Source organism: Pristiophorus japonicus, chromosome 13 (assembly GCF_044704955.1).
Source record: "Pristiophorus japonicus isolate sPriJap1 chromosome 13, sPriJap1.hap1, whole genome shotgun sequence".
Lineage (NCBI taxonomy): Eukaryota > Metazoa > Chordata > Chondrichthyes > Pristiophoridae > Pristiophorus > Pristiophorus japonicus.
The window spans coordinates 111,690,467-111,712,846 of NC_091989.1; the positions used below are offsets into that span (position 1 = coordinate 111,690,467).

At 47.4% G+C, this 22,380-nt stretch overlaps 1 protein-coding gene across 1 annotated transcript in view; it reads left to right on the plus strand.

The window, feature by feature from the left end:
• Positions 1-399: 399 nt before the first annotated feature.
• The window catches only part of LOC139278170 (adhesion G-protein coupled receptor G2-like), a 60,760-nt gene continuing 38,779 nt past the window's right edge, over positions 400-22,380 (plus strand). Inside the window, exons 1-3 of the mRNA XM_070896823.1 lie at positions 400-507; positions 1,068-1,110; positions 1,205-1,302. Of these exons, the coding sequence (XP_070752924.1) occupies positions 400-507; positions 1,068-1,110; positions 1,205-1,302 (249 nt within the window). The remainder of the gene's footprint in view (positions 508-1,067; positions 1,111-1,204; positions 1,303-22,380) is intronic.

The window sequence follows — 22,380 nt, forward strand, 5'->3', positions numbered from 1 at the left end:
GACACTTACATTTCACGGCGTGTCACGTTGGGAGGTAAGATAAAACCGAACAGTATCATAGAGCTCACCGTGTGTGTGTGTGGCCATTTATAGGATTGGAGTTGTGCAGCACAGTCTGTATTATAATCTCCAGGGTAGATGTGGAAGTTAGACTGAATGACCCTGACATTCATGGCCCGAGGCCTGTAAATGGGGCACTTTCTGGGCAGGTGGGGCAGAATTTGGAGCGGATCTCCTCGCCTCTTTAATGTCCATCAGAAGTTCTGATCATGATGGGGGTGTGGCCATATTATGATGCTATGCAAATGAGGAAAATTGAGTCTTGTGACATATTTTCCTTCATTTGCGCCCTGAAATTCCTATGGAGGATTTAGAAGCGAAGATCTGTGAGAGGACACAATGTTTGCCCACCCCGTGGATGCGGCCCTGGCCCCTGGTTTCAGAGATATTTACATATTGCCGGTGGGCACCATCAACGTTCTTGGTACAACAAGCCACCCACCTCAGGTGTGATGCCCCTGTTTAATCAGGCTTGGGGAAAGATTCAATGAAAATGAAAACGTTCTGGTTTTGCCACTTTACGAAATGCAATTGATCGTAGAATGTCCCTTGTACCCCAGCATTACTTGGGCACGATTAGAAGAAAGTACTTCAATGACATATTTTCTTCATTTGTGTGGCATCAATAGGCCGACCCCAGTGTGGCCAGAACTTCAGACCATCGGTGTAACCGGGCGATGCCCCTTTTTTCATCCCGTCCGCCCAAAAAATGCTCCATTTACAGCCTGAGGGACGCAGAGTTTTGGAGCCATCACCTTTACTTCAGTAGCATGGACCCCATTTCAGTAAAATTACTTCCCCAAGTTCCATAAAGGCACTGTCCACTTTTTGTGGCATTAATGAAAATACAGAAACATTTATTTTACAGCCAGCACAAAATTTCCTCCTAATTCTATGCTTCATCCCGTTAGACAGGTAAATGTCTAACTGTTTAAGCACTTACACAGCTGATGAAACTGTTTTAGTGCTGGTGAATCTAATGATAAGATTTATCTTCTCCATTTTAGCCAAAACCTACACTGTGCGGCTTCTTGGATTCTGGACAAACAGGTAAATAAAGAGTTTTATAAAATGCTGACATCAATCTGCACTGGAATATGTAAATGAGACAATGACTCTGATAATTAATAACTCTCCATTACAGTCAATTCGAATGGATGTAACATTCAGACAGGAAACAATTACATCACCTGCAAGTGTGACCGTTTGGGCTTCTTCTTTGCTGTAACACTGGAATCAAAGGTATGAATAATGTTCATCATTACAGTATAAATAAACTCCAATATAACTTTACATTATCCCAGGAGATCAGACTGATTTCACATTCTCACTGCAATCCAGTGGAGTTCTGTCCAGGTCTTAAAGACCCCTCTGCAAAATATTTTCTGGCCCTCACACCCCAATGTCTGCAGTGTTTATGCCATGCCATCGGGGCCGGCTCGACCTCTCGAGAGACCCATGGAAACGGCGGGTTGTATTATCCATAAATAAAATGTTTGTTTTCAGAGGGGCTTCAGATAGTCTGGTGAGCGTAATGAGTCAGAGAGGCCCTCTGCTGAAACTCTTGCTTTAATTAAATGGCCAACTTGAATTTCCTCCCGAGACGCTGCCGTGCCCCTGATCCACCCCAGAAACCCGTCCCACTGCATTTAAATGAAGCAGGGACATGGCCAAGGGTCCTCCGAGATTTCCAGCATTTCCGCCCACTCATCACAACAACAATAAGAACAACTTGCCTTTATATAGCGCTGCTAATGTAGTAAAACGTCCCAAGGCACTTCACAGGAGCGGAATCAGACCAAAATCTGACACCAAGCCAAAGAATGAGTCATGAGGACAGGTCACCAAAAGCTTTGTCTTGATGCACGTTTTAAGGAGCAGCTTAAAGGAAGAGAGAGAGGTGGAGAGGCCGAGAGGTTTAGGGAGGGCATTCCAGATCCTGAGGCCTAGATGGCTTAAGACACAGCTGCCAATGGTGGGGTGAAGAAAGTCGGGGAGGTATAAGAGACCTGAGTTGGAGTTCACAGAGGGCTGTAGGACTGGAGGAAAGAGGCAAGGCCAAGGAGGGATGTGGACATGAGGGTGAGAATGTTAAAATTGAAATGTTGCTGAGCCGGGAGCCAATGTAGGTCAGCGAGCAGAGGGGTGATGTGTGAAAGGGTCTTGGTGCCCCATCCAATCACTGCTGTTGAAAAGATGGCGTTGCTGAGCATGTCGGGTGACCCACCGGCAGGAACAGATTTGGAAGGTGACTCGTCACACACGAGTGAAATTCTACAACATTGTTTTGACTAGGAGTCACTTCCACTAGTTTGAAGCTGCAGTTTCTGAGCATTGAAAGGTCCTTGTGTAATTTGCTGAGAATTGAAAAGGAGCTCAGCACAGCAAAATAATAGATTTATCTCTGGAGATTCCATTGTTCCTGAGCTTTGAGGAGGATGTTGATGAGGACATGGGGGAGGAAAGTATGGAAAGCTAAGAGAGTGCAGCAGCATGTACAAAGGCAACACTTGACCTGCAGGTGTCCACATCACAGGGTCTACAGACGATGGAGGACCTGTCTGGGTCTTTCCAATAGGCAGGTCCTGAGAAGGCTGCGTTTTCCCTCTGATAACATCACAGAGAAGTGCCAGCTGTTGGAATCTGACTGGCTGGAGTCATACCCAAAGGAAGATGGTTGTGGTTGTCGGAAGTCAATTATCCCAGCCCCAGCATATTGCTTCAGACGTTCCTAAGATGTTCCTAAGAGCAGCGTCCTTGGACCAGCCATCTTCAGCTGCTTCATCAATGACCATCTCACCATTATAAGTTCTGAAGTGGAGATGTTCGTTGATGATTGCACAGTGTTTAGATCCATTCGCAACTCCTCAAAAAATGAAGCAGTCCATGCCCGCATGCAGCACGACCTGGATGACACTCAAGCTTGGGCTGATAAGTGCAAGTAACACAAGTGCCAGGCAAAGACCATCTTCAACAAGCGACAGTCTAACCACCGATCCTTGATATTCAATGGCATTACCATCACCAAATCCCCCACCATTGATCATCATCTTAACTGCACAAGTCACATAAATACTGTGGCAACAAGAGCGGATCAGAGGCTGGGTATTCTGTGGAAAGTGTCTCACCTCCTGACTCCCTAAAGCCTATCCACCATCTACAAGGCACAAGTCAGGAGTGTGATGGAATACTCTCCACTTGCCTAGATGAGTGCAGCTCCAACAACACTCAAGAAGCTCGACACCATCCAGGACAAAGCAGCCCGCTTGATTGGCACACCATCAACTACCTTCAACAATCACTCTCTCCACCACCTTGCCAGTGACGCCCACATCCCAGAATGAATTAAAAAAAATACTCTTTCCACCAGGGCATGGCCTTGTCTGTGACTGTGAAGGTAACAGCAGAGAGTGAGAGAGAGAATCAGATTTACAGGAGGGCCAGCGAGAGAGGGAGAGAGAGAGGGTGAGAGAGGGAGGAGCGAGGGAAAGAGAGAGGGAGAGAGAGAGGGGAGAGAGAAGGAGAGAGAGGGGGAGGGAGAGAGAGAGAGGGAGAGAGACAGAGAGAGAGGGGGAGAGTGGGAGAGGGAGAGGGGGGACAAAGAGAGAGAGAGAGAGAATCCAGGATAGCTGTACAGCTCAGCCACCAGAGAAGCCACTTCAGCCTTTTTGGGAATCTAAGACAATGGCTGAAAACAGGTTCACTGAGGCCTTGGGCAACTAGGATTATTGTGGAACACCATCAAGATTCTCATGTGTAGTTTCTGATGACTGGGCAGGTCGCTCTCTCTGCTGGGCCCTCCTGCAATATAGCCCAGCAAGGGTTTCCTGAAATGTAGTGACTTGCTGCATCCTCCATATTTTGGGCATTACTAAGGGATTGGACTTTCCAAGCATTGAATGTAGAAGAGTACTGGAGTACAATATACAGTTTTGGTCTCCTTATTTAAGGAGGGGTATACTTGCATTGGACGCAGTTCAGAGAAGGTTCACTAGGTTGATTCCTGAGATGAACGGGTTGACTAATGAAGAAAGGTTGAGCAGGTTAGACCTATACTCACTGGAGATTAGAAGAATGAGAGGTGATCTTTTTGAAATGTATAAGATTCGGAGGGGGCTTGACAGTGTAGATGCTGAGAGGATGTTTTCCCTAGTGAGGGAATCTAAAACTAGGGGACATAGTTTCAGAATAAGGGATCGCACATTTAAAACGGAGATGAGAAAGAAATTCTTCTCTCAGAGGGTTGTGAATCTTTGGAATTCTCTACCCCAGAGAGCTTTTGAGGCTGGGCCATTGAATATATTTCAGGTGCAGATAGACAGATTTTTGAATGATAGGGGAGTCAAGGATTATGGGAAACGGGCAGACAAGTGGAGTTGAGGCCAAGATCAGATCAGATCAGCCATGATTTTATTGAATGGTGAAGCAGGCTCGAGGGGTCAAATGGCCCACTCCTGCTCCTATTTCTTATGTTATTTAAGAAGAAGATGGAGCTGGAGACCAGCACATGTACTTGATCGTTTGTTGGTAAAGTGGTGAGATGGAAAATTGAATGTGAGTGTTGTTGATCGTTGGGAGCGCTTTACTTTGAGTTAATGAATGGAGGTATGTTTGTTAAGCAAATATACACGTGAAGTACATTGACCTGTATGGTGTGAGTGTGTGTAAGACGGTTTCTATTAAAATTAGTGCATGGGGTTAAATCGGTGTCATCATAACTTCACCTGTGACTTGTCATCAATGTCTATTGGACAACACGGGACTAATTTACAATGTCCAGATACCCAGATGTCTGCAGACATTCCCTTGTGAACATGCTCTCAGGTACAGGCAATGCAGCAATCTCTTCACTTCTCACTCAAATATTTCAGGAAATATGATCTAGGAGAGTTGACTAGTAGGAGAGGAGGTGAACCTACGAGGGGGGATGGTAGGGTCTCTTGTGCCTTCTAATCGTCCCATTTATTTCTTCTGTTATACTATGTGGTCATGGATGGTTGGTGGGTGAGTCATATTTCCAGCAGTATCTCCACATCTGCATGGACACTTGAAGCTTCACTTAACACTGCCAGCTTGGTGAGGTCATCAAAATGTATCTGGCATTGAATAGCTGGTTTGGGGTCAGCGGTTTGGCACTGGCAGCCAGAGGCACCTATCTCCAGATGGCCAGCACACGGAGCATAACTCCCTGGCCCATAGTTCTGGCAGCATTATCTCCACTGCAGCTTCTGAGCATCTGGTGGACTTGGTCAGTACGGATCCTCAGCCCAGAGAGTTCTCCTCGTTCTGCTATCGTACTTCAATGATCAAGTGCAGCTGCAGCTCTGTCTCTCTTGCTCCCCTGAAGCAGCCTTTTAACTGCTGTCGCTTGTTCCACGTTCCCTCCCTTCCAGCGGCAAAGACCCAGCCAGGAGCAGCATTCTTTCTGAAATCCCAGCTTGCATATTCAATCAGGCTGCCCCAAGGAGAATGCGAATATGTGGTAGTGGGATCATGTGGACAGGCAGGAGTCTATCCCTGCCATAGGTTGGTAAAATCCAGGCCGACTTCTTTTAGTGGTCCTCAGACCTAGTTCCACACTCCCTCCCTCCCAGCGGTGAAGGCCCAGTCAGGAATACTAAGCTGCTTTAATTTATACTTTATACATATAAATATATAGAAGTTACAACATGGAAACAGGCCATTCGGCCCAACCTGTCCATGTTGGCATTTACTGTATATAATTCCAATCACATTTATCCTCTCTGTTCCCAAATCCCTTCAAACCCTTTTCCTTCATCTACCTATCCCTGTAAGGACTTCATCTAATTCCCTTTTGAATATATTTAGTGAAATGGCCTCAACTACTTTCTGTGGTAGAGAATTCCACAGGTTCACCACTCTCTGGGTGAAGAAGTTTCTCCTCATCTCGGTCCTAAATGGCTTACCCCTTATCCTTAGACTGTGACCCCTGGTTCTGGACTTCCCCAACATTGGGAACATTCTTCCTGCATCTAACCTGTCTAAACCTGTCAGAATTTTAAACGTTTCCATGAGGTCCCCTCTCATTCTTCTGAACTCCAGTGAATACAAGCCCAGTTGATCCAGTCTTTCTTGATAGGTCAGTCCCACCATCCGGGAATCAGTCTGATGAATCTTCGCTGCACTCCCTCAATAGCAAGAATGTCCTTCCTCAGGTTAGGAGACCAAAACTGTATATAATACTCCAGGTGTGGCCTCACCAAGGCCCTGTACAACTGTAGCAACACCTCCCTGCCCCTGTACTCAAATCCCCTCGCTATGAAGGCCAACATGCCATTTGCTTTCTTAACCGCCTGCTGTACCTGCATGCCAACCTTCAATGGCTGATGTACCATGACACCCAGGTCTCGTTGCACCTCACCTTTTCCTAATCTGTCACCATTCAGATAATAGTCTGTCTCTCCGTTTTTACCACCAAAGTGGATAACCTCACATTTATCCACATTATACTTCATCTGCCATGCATTGGCCCACTCACCTAACCTATCCAAGTCATTCTGCAGCCTCATAGCATCCTCCTCGCAGCTCACACTGCCACCCAACTTAGTGTCATCCGCAAATTTGGAGATACTACATTTTATCCCCTCGTCTAAATCATTATGTACAATGTAAACAGCTGGGGCCCCAGCACAGAACCTTGCGGTACCCCACTAGTCACTGCCTGCCATTCTGAAAAGTACCCATTTACTCCTACTCTTTGCTTCCTGTCTGACAACCAGTTCTCAATCCACGTCAGCACACTACCCCCAATCCCATGTGCTTTGACCTTGCACATTAATCTCTTGTGTGGGACCTTGTCGAAAGCCTTCTGAAAGTCCAAATATACCACATCAACTGGTTCTCCCTTGTCCACTTTACTGGAAACATCCTCAAAAAATTCCAAAAGATTTGTCAAGCATGATTTCCTTTTCACAAATCCATGCTGACTTGGACCTATCATGTCACCATTTTCCAAATGCAGGTTATGACATCCTTAATAATTGATTCCATCATTTTACCCACTACTGAGGTCAGGCTGACCGGTCTATAATTCCCTATTTTCTCTCTCCCTCCTTTTTTAAAAAGTGGGGTTACATTGGCTACCCTCCACTCGATAGGAACTGATCCAGAGTCAATGGAATGTTGGAAAATGACTGTCAATGCATCCGCTAATTCCAAGGCCACCTCCTTAAGTACTCTGGGATGCAGTCCATCAGGCCCTGGGGATTTATCGGCCTTCAATCCCATCAATTTCCCCAACACCATTTCCCGACTAATAAGGATTTCCCTCAGTTCCTCCTCCTTACTAGACCCTCTGACCCCTTTTATATCCGGAAGGTTGTTTGTGTCCTCCTTAGTGAATACCGAACCAAAGTACTTGTTCAATTGGTCTGCCATTTCTTTGTTCCCCGTTATGACTTCCCCTGATTCTGACTGCAGGGGACCTACGTTTGTCTTTACTAACCTTTTTCTCTTTACATACCTATAGAAACGTTTGCAATCCGCCTTAATGTTCCCTGCAAGCTTCTTCTCGTACTCCATTATCCCTGCCCTAATCAAACCCTTTGTCCTCCTCTGCTGAGTTCTAAATTTCTCCCAGTCCCCGGGTTCGCTGCTATTTCTGGCCAATTTGTATGCCACTTCCTTGGCTTTAATACTATCCCTGATTTCCCTTGATAGCCACGGTTGATCCACCTTCCCTTTTTTATTTTTACGCCAGACAGGAATGTACAATTGTTGTAGTTCATCCATGCGGTCTCTAAATGTCTGCCATTGCCCATCCACAGTCAACCCCTTAAGTATCATTTGCCAATCTATCCTAGCCAATTCACGCCTCATACCTTCAAAGTTACCCTTCTTTAAGTTCTGGACCATGGTCTGTGACTTAACTGTTTCATTCTCCATCCTAATGCAGAATTCCACCATATTATGGTCACTCTTCCCCAAGGGGCCGCGCACAATGAGATTGCTAATTAATCCTCTCTCATTACACAACACCCAGTCTAAGATGGCCTCCCCCCTAGTTGGTTCCTCGACATATTGGTCTAGAAAATCATCCCTTATGCACTCCAGGAAATCCTCCTCCACCGTATTGCTTCCAGTTTGGCTCGCCCAATCTATGTGCATATTAAAGTCACCCATTATAACTGCTGCACCTTTATTGCATGCACCCCTAATTTCCTGTTTGATACCCTCCCCAACATCACTACTACTGTTTGGAGGTCTGTACACAACTCCCACTAACGTTTTTTGCCCTTTGGTGTTCTGCAGCTCTACCCATATAGATGATCCAAGCTAATGTCTTTCCTAACTATTGCATTAATCTCCTCTTTAACTAGCAATGCTACCCCACCTCCTTTTCCTTTTATTCTATCCTTCCTGAATGTTGAATACCCCTGGATGTTGAGTTCCAAGCCCTGATCATCCTGGAGCCACGTCTCCGTAATCCCAATCACATCATATTTGTTAACATCTATTTGCACAGTTAATTCATCCACCTTATTGCTGATACTCCTTGCATTAAGACACAAAGCCTTCAGGCTTGTTTTTTTAACACCCTTTGTCCTTTTAGAATTTTGCTGTACAGTGGCCCTTTTTGTTCTTTGCCTTGGGTTTCTCTGCCCTCCACTTTTCCTCATCTCCTTTCTGTCTTTTGCTTTTGCCTCCTTTTTGTCTCCCTCTGTCTCCCTGCATTGGTTCCCATCCCCCTGCCATATTAGTTTAACTCCTCCCCAACAGCACTAGCAGAAACGCCTATCTATTCCCCTCACCATTGAATCCCCTATCACTATAGCTCTCCCACTCTTTTTCCTGCCCTTCTGTGCCACAGAGCCAACCACGGTGCCATGAACTTGGCTGCTGCTGCCCTCCCCTGATGAGTCATCCCCCCCAACAGTACTCAAAGCGGTGTATCTGTTTTGCAGGGGGATGACCACAGGGGACCCCTGCACTACCTTCTTTGCACTACTCTTCCTGCTGGTCTTCCATTCCCTATCTGGCTGCGAACCCTTCTCCTGCGGTAAGACCAACTCGCCACACGTGCTACTCACGTCATTCTCAGCATCGTGGATGCTCCAGAGTGAATCCACCCTCAGCTCCAACTCCGCAACGCGGACCGTCAGGAGCTCGAGGCGGATACACTTCCCGCACACGTAGTCGTCAGGGACACCGGAAGTATCCCTGAGTTCCCACATGGTACAGGAGGAGCATAACACCCGACCGAGCTCTCCTGCCATGACGTAACCCTTAGATACACTTAAATTGACAACACAATGTTAAAAGTTACTGACTAATATAAAAATGAAAAAGAAAAACTACTCACCAATCACCAGCCAATCACTTACCCCCTAGGCTGTGACGTCACCTTTGGTTCTTTCTACTTCTTTTTTGCCTTCTCCCTGTAGCTGCACAAGTACGCCTTTTATAGGCCTCTGCTGATCCCCGGACTCACGCCTCAGCGACCACGAACTCCCGCTGCCTCTCGCGGCCTTTTATAGGCCTCTGCTGATCCCCTGACTCACGCTTCAGCAACCACGAACTCCCGCTGCCTCTCGCGGCCTTTTATAGGCCTCTGCTGATCCCCGGACTCACGCCTCAGCGACCACGAACTACCGCTGACTCTCGCGGCCTTTTATAGGCCTCTGCCGATCCCCGGACTCACGCCTCAGCGACCACGAACTCCCGCTGCCTCTCGCGGCCTTTTATAGGCCTCTGCCGATCCCCGGACTCACGCCTCAGCGACCACGAACTCCCGCTGCCTCTCGCGGTCTTTTATAGGCCTCTGCTGATCCCCGGACTCATGCCTCAGCGACCACGAACTCCCGCTGCCTCTCGCGGCCTTTTATAGTCCTCTGCTGATCCCTGGACTCACACCTCAGCGACCACGAACTCCCGCTGCCTCTCGCGGCCTTTTATAGGCCTCTGCTGATCCCCGGACTCACGCCTCAGCGACCACGAACTCCCGCTGCCTCTCGCGGCCTTTTATAGGCCTCTGCTGATCCCCGGACTCACGCCTCAGCGACCACGAACTCCCGCTGCCTCTCGCGGCCTTTTATAGGCCTCTGCTGATCCCCGGACTCACGCCTCAGCGACCACGAACTCCCGCTGCCTCTCGCGGCCTTTTATAGGCCTCTGCTGATCCCCGGACTCACGCCTCAGCGACCACGAACTCCCGCTGCCTCTCGCGGCCTTTTATAGGCCTCTGCTGATCCCCGGACTCACGCTTCAGCGACCACGAACTCCCGCTGCCTCTCGCGGCCTTTTATAGGCCTCTGCTGATCCCCGGACTCACGCCTCAGCGACCACGAACTCCCGCTGCCTCTCGCGGCCTTTTATAGTCCTCTGCTGATCCCCGGACTCACGCCTCAGCGACCACGAACTCCCGCTGCCTCTCGCGGCCTTTTATAGTCCTCTGCTGATCCCCGGACTCACGCCTCAGCGACCACGAACTCCCGCTGCCTCTCGCGGCCTTTTATAGGCCTCTGCTGATCCCCGGACTCACGCCTCAGCGACCACGAACTCCTGCTGCCTCTCGCGGCCTTTTATCGGCCTCTGCTGATCCCCGGACTCACGCCTCAGCGACCACGAACTCCCGCTGCCTCTCGCGGCCTTTTATAGGCCTCTGCTGATCCCCGGACTCACGCCTCAGCGACCACCTTCATAGCCTTCATAGCTAGGGGATTTGAGTATAGGAGCAGGGAGGTCTTACTGCAGTTGTACAGGGCCTTGGTGAGGCCTCACCTGGAATATTGTGTTCAGTTTTGGTTATCGTAATCTGAGGAAGGACGTTCTTGCTGTTGAGGGAGTGCAGCGAAGGTTCACCAGGCTGATTCCCGGGATGGCAGGACTGACATATGAGGAGAGACTGGATCAACTGGGCCTGTATTCACTGGAATGAGAGGGGACCTCATAAAAACATATAAAATTCTGATGGGACTGGACAGGTTCGATGCAGGAAGAATGTTCCCGATGTTGGGGAAGTCCAGAACCAGAGGTCACAGTCTAAGGAAAATGGGTAAGCCATTTAGGACCGAGATGAGGAGAAACTTCTTCACTCAGAGAGTTGTTAACCTGTGGAATTCCCTACCGTAGCGAGTTGTTGATGCCAGTTCGTTAGATATATTCAAGAGGGAGTTAGCTATGGCCCTTACGGCTAAAGGGATCAAGGGGTATGGAGAGAAAGCAGGAAAGGAGTACTGAGATGAATGATCAGCCATGATCTTATTGAATGGTGGTGCAGGCTCGAGGGCCGAAAAATTAATGAGGCAAAAAAACAAAGCATTGGGGATCATTCCAGAATTGAAAAGCAGAGTAGTTATGTTCAAGCTGTATAGAGCCTTGGTTAGACCACACTTGGAGAACTGCGCACAGTTCTGGTCTCCATATTATAAAACAGATATAGAGGCACTTTGAGAAGGTTATAGCTATCACGAAAGATTGAACAGACTGAGGACTTTTCTCTAAAAAAGAGATGGCTGAGGGATTCTTTTTAAGACTGTGAAACGGTATGACAGGGTAACGTAGAGAAAATGTTTCTACTTGTAGGGGAAACAAAACTGAGGGGCCGCTAATATAAGACAGTCACTAATAAATTCAATAGGGAATTCAAGAGAAACTTCTTTAACCAAAGAGTGGTTAGAATGTGGAACGCACTACCACAAGTGGTGATTGAGGCGAAGAACATAGATACATTTAGGGGGAATCTAGATAAAGACATGAGGGAGAAAGGAATAGAAGGTTATGCTGATAGGGTTAGATGAAGAGGGGTGAGAGGAGGCTTATACAGAGCATAACCACTGGTGCGGACAAATTGGGGCGAATGGCCTGTTTCTGTGCTGTATATTCTATGTAATTCTATGTAACCATCTACTTCCTGGTATCATCCTAGTGGATCTGTGCTGTACCCCTTCCAAGGTCAATATATCGTTCCTGGTGCCCAAAACCGTAGGCAGTACTCCAAATGTTATCTGACAAAGGCTCCATACAACAGAAGCATAACCTTCACTTTTCCATTCCAACTCCCCTTGAGATAATGGCCAACATTGTATTAACCTTTTTGATTACTTTTTGTACCTGTGCATTTCTATCACTTTTTGATCATGTTCTTCAATTTGACAATCCTCTCCTCTCAGGGTTCCTGCCTCACTTCTTACTGATATATTTGTAAAATATTTTATTATTCCTTTTGCTGTCTTTTGAATTACTTTTTTTCATACTTCTTGGGCTGAATTTTTAGCTCATTTGCGCCCCATTTAGCGCCTCAGCGGGGCACAAAAATGATTTTTTGGGGCATGAAACAAGGCGCACAAGATTTAGCGCCCAGGTGGAATTTTCGCCAATGGTTTTGCGGCGGCACTAAAATGTAGCGCCCCGCCACTGCTTTAACCGTTTGAATGACGTAAATCGTTGTGTATCGCTGTGCTAGCGCCCCGGGCGGAACTTTCGAGCATTTCGCCCGATTTAGCATTTGCTCCAGAATCCTCCCAGGAAAATCTATTGGTCCCAGGGTGCACCAGGAGCTAATGTTGAAAATGGAGCAGAAAGTCGCTGTTGTGAGTGATTAAAAGGATTGGGAAAAGAACGCTGCTTTGCTGCATACTTTTGATTGTGAAGTTTGTGAGTTTCTAGTTTGTTTTATAAAGGACATTTAAGGACATTTTAAAGAATGGGAACCATACTAGGTCGGGAGCCAGTAATCCTGGCTGCTATATTCATATGGCTTCGAGCTGGAAGAAGGCTTATTGATGATCATTTGCAATGTAATCGAAGAGGTTGCAGACATATGGGGAGGAGGCCTTACCCACCATGAGTTTACAGAGAACATCGCTCATACCTGCAGCCCTCTGAGGCACAGTGCGTTAGAAGGCAGAGCTTCCAAAAAGAGGTGGTCACAGAGATATGCCAGCTCCTACAGGCAGAACTACAGCCAACCAACAGCAACAGGACTGCACTGCCCGAAGAGGTGAAGGTGACTGCGGCACTTGCCTTCTATGCTTCGGCTCCTTTCAGACATCAGCGGGTGGCATTTGCTCTATCTCGCAGCATGCTACACATTGCTGCCTTCACCAGGTGGCTCATGTACAGTACCCATGCAGAATGGATTTCATAAACTTCCCAATGACTAAGAAGACCAAAAATGAGAGGGCTCTAGGTTTTGGACGATTTGCTGGCTTCCCCAAGGTTCATCGTGCCCTTGACTGTACAAGATGGCGTGCAGCAAGTTTGCTAGAGCACTGCTGTGTTGGGGGGAGAGACAATGGAGACGGCGCCTGGGGACGCACTGGAGCAGCTCGTGGCATGGAAGGCCCAGCTTCTGACTGGCGAGTCTCTTCATCGGTGTCGCCAGTCACAGGTGGTTTGGGTGTGACAGTGGGGAACACAGAGAGTATGGTGGGAGTGTTTATGGACTGCATCACCTGCCCAAGCTGAAGCAGAGCCTGTGCCTGTGATGCGCCATATTCCGCAAGGGTTCGCACTACATTCTCTGGGACTCCACTGTCAATGCTGGAGGCCACCAGCCTCATGTGGGCACTGATGGCCTCGCAGGTATCATGGCTCGCACCGACAATCTGCGACCCTACCTCTGTTATGGTCACTTTGAGACTGTCGATGTTTGCAGGAATCCTACCCAAGACATCAAGGAGCTGACAGCTGACCTGGATGCTCTCCCTGGACATTCCTAACATGTCCACTCCCACGTCTGCCTGTCTGTCAGCAGACCGACTTTGCCGACTCACCCTCTGGAGAGATGGCATATGGGATTCGACCTCAGAACTGTGTTGCTGCACGCCACGAGTCACATCAGCCCCGGAGTTCTCAAACCCCAAGAACGTCACGTCGTCCTCAGAGGTGAGTGCCGGTGGTAAAAGAGGGGTGGATTGCTGCTGCGCCGGAGTCAGCTCATCGGTATCCTCCTCCTCTTCCTCCTCCTCCAGACGTGGACTGTTCCCTTGAGGTATGCTGGGCCTGTGACTGATCCTCTGGGAATAGAAAGCAACAGATGAGTGGTTAGCAGCAGGGGAGGAGGCAGGATGACATGAGGCAGGTCACATAGCACAGGCTCATTTGAAGGACCGTGGCTGCTCCATTATATCTAGTCCAGAGACACTGTATCACATTGTCCCAACCCTAGTCTACAAACACTGCATCACATTGTCCCAACCCTAGTTCACAGACACTGCATCACATTGCCCCAACCCTAGTCTACAAACACTGCATCACATTGTTCCAACCCTAGTCGACAAACACTGCATCACATTGTTCCAACCCTAGTCGACAAACACTGCATCACATTGTCCCAACCCTAGTCCACAGACACTGCATGACATTGCCCCAACCCAGCCCAGGGAGTGTGCAGGACTTACCCTCAGTTTCCGAGAGGGGGGGGTCAGCGCCCCCAGTTGCAGTTGCCCGACCTGAGACTCCGATGAGGCGAGCCACTAGCTCCTTGATGTCAGTGAGTGGCAGGGTCTGAGGCGGACCGCTGCCTGTCCGCACCTATTCATGCCGATTGTGAGACTTGTGAGATTGGCCTGCAAAAATAAAAATGGGAATGGTTACAAGGTTGTCCATCTGCTGTTGTGGCACACACAGATAGCCTCCAAAGCACTTATACCATCATCATCATAGGCAGCCCCTCGGAATCGAGGAAGACTTGTTTCCATTCTTAAAATGAGTCCTTAGGTGGCTCAACAGTCCAATACAAGAACCACAGTCCCTGTCACAAGTGGGACAGATAGTCGTTGAGGGAAAGGGTGGGTGGGACAGGTTTGCCGCACACTCTTTCCGCTGCCTACGCTTGATTTCTGCATGCTCTCGGCTATGAGACTCAAGGTGCTCAGCGCCCTCCCAGATGCACTTCCTCAACTTCGGGCGGTCTTTGGCCAGGGACTCCCAGGTGTCAGTGGGGATATTGCACTTTATCAGGGAGGCTTTGAGGGTGTCCTTGTAACTTTTCCTCTGCCCACCTTTGACTCGTTTGCTGTGAAGGAGTTCCGAGTAGAGCGCTTGCTTTGGGAGTCTTGTGTCTGGCATGCGAATAATATGGCCTGCCTAGCGGAGCTGATCAAATGTGGTCAGTGCTTCAATGCTGGGGATGTTGGCCTGGTTGAGGATACTAATGTTGGTGCGTCTGTCGTCACAGGGAATTTGTAGGATTTTGCGGAGACATCGTTGGTGGTATTTCTCCAGCGACTTGAGGTGTCAATTAGACATGGTCTATGTCTCTGAGCTATACAGGAGAGTGGGTATTACTACATCCCTGTAGACCATGAGCTTGGTGGTAGATTTGAGGGCCTGGTCTTCAAACACTCTTTTTGTCAGGCGGCCGAAGGCTGTACTGGCACACTGGAGGCGGTGTTGAATCTCGTCGTCAATGTCTGCTCTTGTTGATAAGAGACTTCCGAGGTATGGGAAATGCTCCACATTGTCCAGGGCCATGCCGTGGATCTTGATGACCGGAGAGCAGTGCTGTGCGGCGAGGACAGGCTGGTGGAGGACCTTTGTCTTACGGATGTTTAGCGTAAGGCCCATGCTTTCGTACGCCTCAGTAAATACGTTGACTATGTCCTGAAGTTCAGTCTCTGTATGTGCACAGGCGCAGGCATCATCTGCATACTGTAACTTGACGACAGAGGTTGGGGTGGTCTTGGACCTGATCTGGAGATGATGAAGGCTGAACAGGTTTCCACTGATTCTGTAGTTTAATTCAACTCCAGCGGGGAGCTTGTTGACTGTGAGGTGGAGCATGGCAGCGAGGAAGATTGAGAAGAGGTTTGGGGCGATGACCCTCGATGTCGATGAGTGGAAGGTTCGGAGTTGGACCGCCACCTGTCCGCACCTGTTCGTGCCGATTGTGAGATTTCTTGGCCTGCAAAAATAAAAATGGGAATGGTTACAAGATTGTCCATCTGCTGTTGTGGCATGCACAGATAGCCTCCAAAGCACTTATACCATACTGTCTGAATGTAATACAGCCCTTTGTTTAATGGCCTTGGAAGTTGCATGTGGTTCTTCAGGAGGTCATCGAAGTGCGGAGCCATCTTATGAGATCTCAGAAAGCAATCTTAATAATGTGTAAAGATCATTCATGGCAAATAGACTGCCAAACTAAGCCTACCTATGTGTCATGCATTTTAGGTGGCAACCCACAGAGTGCTGAGAGGCACCAAAAGCTTGAGAACAAATAGTGTGTCAGATTTTATAATTGAATTAATAAAGGAGTGCATGAATTAAAATTGTACTCACTCTAATGACCCTTGAAAGATCATTAAACTTCTTTCGGCACTGTGTGCCAGTCCTGATCTCAGTGTCTGAGGCAGAGACCTCCTCAGCGATTTCCCTCCAAATCCTTTTAAAAATGGATGGCAGTGGTCTAGATACCCCCCCTATGTAGCAACTCCTGCCACCTTCTCTCCACAGCCCCCAGTAGAGTTTCATTAGCATCCTGGCTGAATCGCCTGGCATGCTGTCTAAAATCGTCATCCTCCATCATCAAAATCCAAATGTAAAATGTCTGATTCAGCCCCGGGTGTACTGCGCATGTGCGCGGCCGCGTCCTGCATTAGTGTTTGCGAACGGACAGCAGACCAGAAGCGCGGGAAGAAAAAAAAAATTGCCGCATGAGCAGAATGGCTGAATTTTGTAAGGCTGGAAATTTCGGCTCCGGTGCACAAATTGTGTGGTGCAAAGCCAGAGTTAATGTTAACGCTCCTCGTGAACTTTCATTTGGTGAAAGTTGCTCGCTCTGGCGCTAATGTTAATCCGGCGCTAAATTTTTGAATCCGCCACGAATTGCGCCCGGCAACAGTCGAAAATATAAAAAGCCGAAAATCCAGGCCCTTGTCTTTCCTTATCCCCCTCAAACTCTTTTCTTATTTTCTCATTTTATCCATTTGTTTTTTCATCATTAGTATTCTTATAGTCCTCACAGGTTTTCTTCTTCACCTTCATTGGTTTCTAAACTCTTCAATCCTGACATCCTAAAACTGCTGGTAGTTTCCTCCTTTTCTAATGGAATGTACTTTTCCGTCAACTTTCATGATTAGATTGGATGGGTGGATGAAAGGAAAAGGGTGAAAGGGAGATTTAAAAACTTCAATCAAAAAGGCTGATGGAATGTTGGCATTTATCAAAAGGAAGGAAGTGATGCTACAGTTGTACCGAGCCTTGATCAGATCCCACCTGGAGCACTGCGTTCAGTTCTGGGCACCGCCCCTCAGGAAGGATATGCTGGCCTTGGAGCGGCTGCAGTGCCGATTAACCAGAATGATACTGGGACTTATGGGGCTAAATTATTAGGACAGGCTACATAAGCCCGGCTCTTATTCCCTTGAATATAGGAGATTGAGCGGTGATCTGATCGAGGTGTTTAAAATGTTAAAAGGATTTGCTAGGGTTGACATAGTGAAACTATTTCCTTTGGTGAGGAAATAACAAGGGGACGTAATCTTACAATTAGAGTCGGCGGAGGGGGCCGAAATTCAGTGTCGACAGAAAGCTGGCGCACTTACCGCCTTTTTCCTGCGATTACTGTCGCTATGGTTGCGGCAGGCAGTGGATCGATTTTCACCTTTCAAAAAAAAATGCCCTCCAGCGTTAATTGCCCTTCCGAATTGGTACTTTGCAGCAGTGTGGGGGGGTTGAATGGGTGCTATTCACACGGGGAAATTCACCCTTTTGGTGATTTGTAGCCAACGAGCCAGCTGCTCCTTGGCCTCGGGGTTCGAGGGTGGTGCAGCAGCGGTGCACTTTGATTGCGTCATCACTTCCGCAAGCCCCATACCGCCACGGAAATTGTCCGATCGGGGCGGAACTGGATTCCGCCGCATGCCCACCGCAAAACGGCGTTAACAGGCCTTATCGGGACCCTGAATTTCGGCCCCAGGCCATTCTGGATTGAAATCAGGAAGCGTTTCTTCGCACTGTCTGTAATGGAAATCTGGAACTCTTACCCTAAAAGGCTATAAATGCTGGGTCAACTGAAGCGTTTAACACTGAGATCAATAGATTTTTGTCAGGTAAAGGTATCAAGGGATATGAAGCAAAGGCAGGTAAACGGGTTTGAGGTGCAGATCAGCCATGATCTAATTGAATGGCAGAGCAGGCCAGAGGGGCTGAATGACCTACTCCTGCTCCTAGTGTTCCTATCAGATGCAAAGTCAGTATTTGTTTGGGACTGCTGCTTTTGAATATGTTTTTAATATTTACTGAATGTTTTTAGAACTAAAGAGCACATACAGATCTGTATCAGTCCCACATGTGTATCCACAATGATGGGGCTTAGTTTGAAAGTTCCATTCCTAAATTGGACACCTCCTCCTAAACCATGCCCCAATTTTCTCCACGACTCTCTTTTTCAAATATGCTGCCTGTTCCTGGGGTATGAAATACATAGAAATACATCGAAGTTACAACCCAGAAATAGGCCATTTGGCCCAAACAGGCCTTGTCAGTATTTACCCTCCAGGTATGGACCAGTCAGCACCTCGAGCCTTTTCTGCCACTAGCTTTTAGTGATTTTTATATACGGACACCTAAATCTCTTTGCTCCTCCACAGATCCCAGTTTCTCAACATTTAGAAAATACTCCCATTTGTCTTTCTTGGATCCAAAGTGGATGACCTCACACTTCCCCACATTGAACCCAGTTTTCCCCACTCACTTAATCTATCTATGTCCCTTTGTAACTTTTAAGCACCTGTTGGCATTACCCACTGTGCTTCGCACTTTAATATCATCTGAAATACAATTCTCATCCAGTCATTGATATATATGGTGAAAAGCTGAGACCTCAGTACAGATCTCTGGGGACACCACTTGTCACATCCTGCTGATCAGATTACGTTCCCTTTATCCCTACTCTCTGCCGCACACCTTCCAAACCATTTCCAACCCATACTACAAGGATGTTTTCAGATCCGTGCGTTTTCATTTTTGCTAATAATCTCTTGTACAGAACCTTATCAAATGACTAATGGAAGTCCATATAGATAACACCATGTTACTGGCCGCCTCAAAAAATTCAACTAAGCTAGTCAGACATGACTGACTCTTCACAAATCCATGGACTCTCTGATCAGCTCAAAATTGTCCAAGTGCTCACTTACTCTGACCCTAATGAGATTCTTGTCATTTCCCCACAACTGGCAAGTCTGTAGTTATCTGTTTTTTCCCCACCCTTCTTAAGTAATGGAGAGACTTTTGCAATTTCCAATCCAATGTCTCACTTCCCAAATCTAGAAAGTTTTGGAAGATTATTACTGACACATTTGCAATTTCCTCACCTACTTTTCCTAACAGCTTGGGGAGGAAACCATCAGGCCCTGGATGATTTGTCAATCTTCAATCTCATTATTTCTCCATTACCATTTTTTACTTATATTAAATCCAACATGTTCTTCCCACAGATTTATTTTTAGTTTCCCTTGTACCTGCTGATATTTTGTCCTCTTCCTTTGCTGGGAAGAAGGATGGAAAAAAGTATTTAACAAATCTGTCATTTCCTGATTGTTGATGACAGTATCTCCTTTGTCTGTGTTTAATGGGCCCGATTTTCCCTCTGCCACTCTCTTTCTCTCAATACACTTATACAGACTTTTACTGTTATCCTTCACATCCCTTTTATTGGTATTCCTTTTTGCAATTCTATATACTTTCTTTGTATCTCTTTATTGCTTTCTATACTTCCCCCAGTCTGCTGGATTTCCACTTTGCTTTGCATTTCCATCAGCCTCTTCTTTTACCTTTACATTGAATCTTACCCCATTTATTGACCATGATTTCCTACCGACACAAGTGGAACTTTAGCCTTTTATGGGTTTGTACAGGTTTTGTGTTGTACTAAATTATTTTTTGAATACATAAGAACATAAGAAATAGGAGCAGGAGTAGGCCATATGGCCCCTCGAGCCTGCTCCGCCATTTAGTACGATCATGGCTGATCCGATCATAGACTCAGGTCCACTTCCCTGCCTGCTCCCATTATCGGTTAAGAAACTGTCTATCTCTGTCTTAAATTTATTCAATGACCCAGCTTCCACAGCTCTCTGAGGCTGTGAATTCCACAGATTTACAACTCTCTGAGAGAAGAAATTGCTCCTCATCTCAGTTTTAAATGGGTTGCCACTTATTCTAAGATTATGCCCCCTAGTTCTAGTCCCCTATCATTGGAAACATCCTCTCTGCATCCACCTTGTCAAGCGCATCATAATCTTATACGTTTCGATAAGATCACCTCTCATTCTTCTGAATTCCAATGAGTAGAGGCCCAACTTACTCAACCTTTCCTCATAAGTCAACCCCGTCATCAACGGAATCAACTTAGTGAACCTTCTCTGAACTGCCTCCAATGCAAGTATATCCTTTCTTAAATATGGAAACCAAAACTGTACGCAGTATTCCAGGTGTGGCCTCACCAATGCTCTGTATAACTGTAGCAAGACTTCCCTGCTTTTATACTCCATTCCCTTTGCAACAAAGGCCAAGATTCCATTGGCCTTTCTGATCACTTGCTGTACCTGCATACTAATCTTTTGTGTTTCATGCATCAGGTCCCGCTGTACTGCAGCACTTTGCAATTTTCCTCCTTTTAAATAATAACATGCTCTTCGATTTTTTTTTCTGCCAAAGTGCATAACCTCACACTTTTGAACATTATACTCCATCTGCCAAATTTTTGCCCTCTCACTTAGCCCATTTATGTCCTTTTGCAGGTTTTTTTGTCCTCCTCACACATTGCTTTTCCTCCAATCTTTGTATCGTCAGCAAACTTAGCTACGTTACACTTGGTCCCTTCATCCAAGTCATTAAAATAAATTGTAAATAGTTGGGGTCCCAGCACTGATCCCTGCGGCACCCCTCTAGTTACTGATTGCCGATCCGAGAATGAACCATTTATCCCGACTCTCTATTTTCTGTTCGTAAGCCAATCTTCTATCCATGCTAAAATATTACCCCCAACCCCGTGAACTTTTATCTTGTGCAGTAACCTTTTATGTGGCATCTTTCCAATCTGCTGGGACCATAAGACCGTAGGATGCAAGCCATCAGGTCCAGGAGATTTATCCGCCTTTAGTCTCATTATTTAACTGAGTACCACCTCCTTAATGATTGTGATTGTATTAAGTTCCTCCCTCACTATAGCCCCTTGACTATCCATTGTTGGGATATTTTTGGTGTCCTCTATCGTAAGGACTGATACAAAATATTTGTTCAGAGTTGCTGCCATCTCTATGTTCCCCATCACAAATTCCCCGCTCTCGTCATCTAAGGGACCAACATTTACTTTAGCCACTCTTTTGCTTTTTATATACCTGTAGAAATTCTTGTCATCTGTTTTTATATTTCGTGCTGATTTACTTTCATGGGCCCAAATTTCCCCAATCCCTTTTTTCGGCGCACTCTCCAGAGATGCGCCGACTTTGTGCGCTAGAAATGGTGCCGAAAAACGTAGTCCCGATTCTGGCCATTCTGCTGTGTGTCCTGGGTCCTGGCGGCCGCTCCTCGTGGAGTGGGGGGCGGAGCTACAGCCCTGCGCCGAAAACAGTGCCAGCAGCTGCGTGCGTGCGCAATAGAGCGGTCGCACATGCGCAGTAGCTCCTTCCCATGGTTGTGATGGTGATGACTGCAGAACGCATCCCTCCCCTATCCCAGGTCAAATGACCTGCTGAGGGATGCAAGAAACAGGTTGGTGCGACTGGGGTTTGATCGGGGCAAGAGAGAGATGGGGAGAGGTTGGCCGTCTTTGGCTGCAGTTTAGTGGTTTGGACCGAGGATAGCTTGTCATGTAGCAACGTCGCTTGCCATGCTGGGTTGGCTTTGCGTTCATTTGGTTGGGTAGCGGCTTGCCAAAGAGTCTCTGCGGTGCCATGTGTTGCGCTGGACCGCGGTGTCCTTCTACACGTGGCCCACCTGGCTCTAGCACATTTGCCGATTGCTGAGCGTGCGCCCAAGTCAGTCCCCGTACGTCTCATCGCCATCACTGCTGCCTGTTTTTATCCTCCGACACTCCACGCTGCCCAGCCGCTGCTTCTGGCCTTTCTATCTCTCTCTCTCTCTTGCTCCCATGTCGTTTGTCCCTCTGGCGCTCTCTCTTTCTCTCTCTGAATTGGGACTCCAGAACGGTGTGAGTTGAGCCCGGGCTCCAGCGCACTCGTGCACCCACCCCTGATCCGTCCGCCTGTATTAGCCCGCCCAGGTTGGTCTTGAGGACAGCGGTGTGCGTGTTGTTGTGCTGGAGATGCAGGCCGGTGCCGACAAAATACCTTTCTGCCTACGACCTACGAAACCAGGGCTGAACTCGGGCGTGTCAGCCGATTGCCG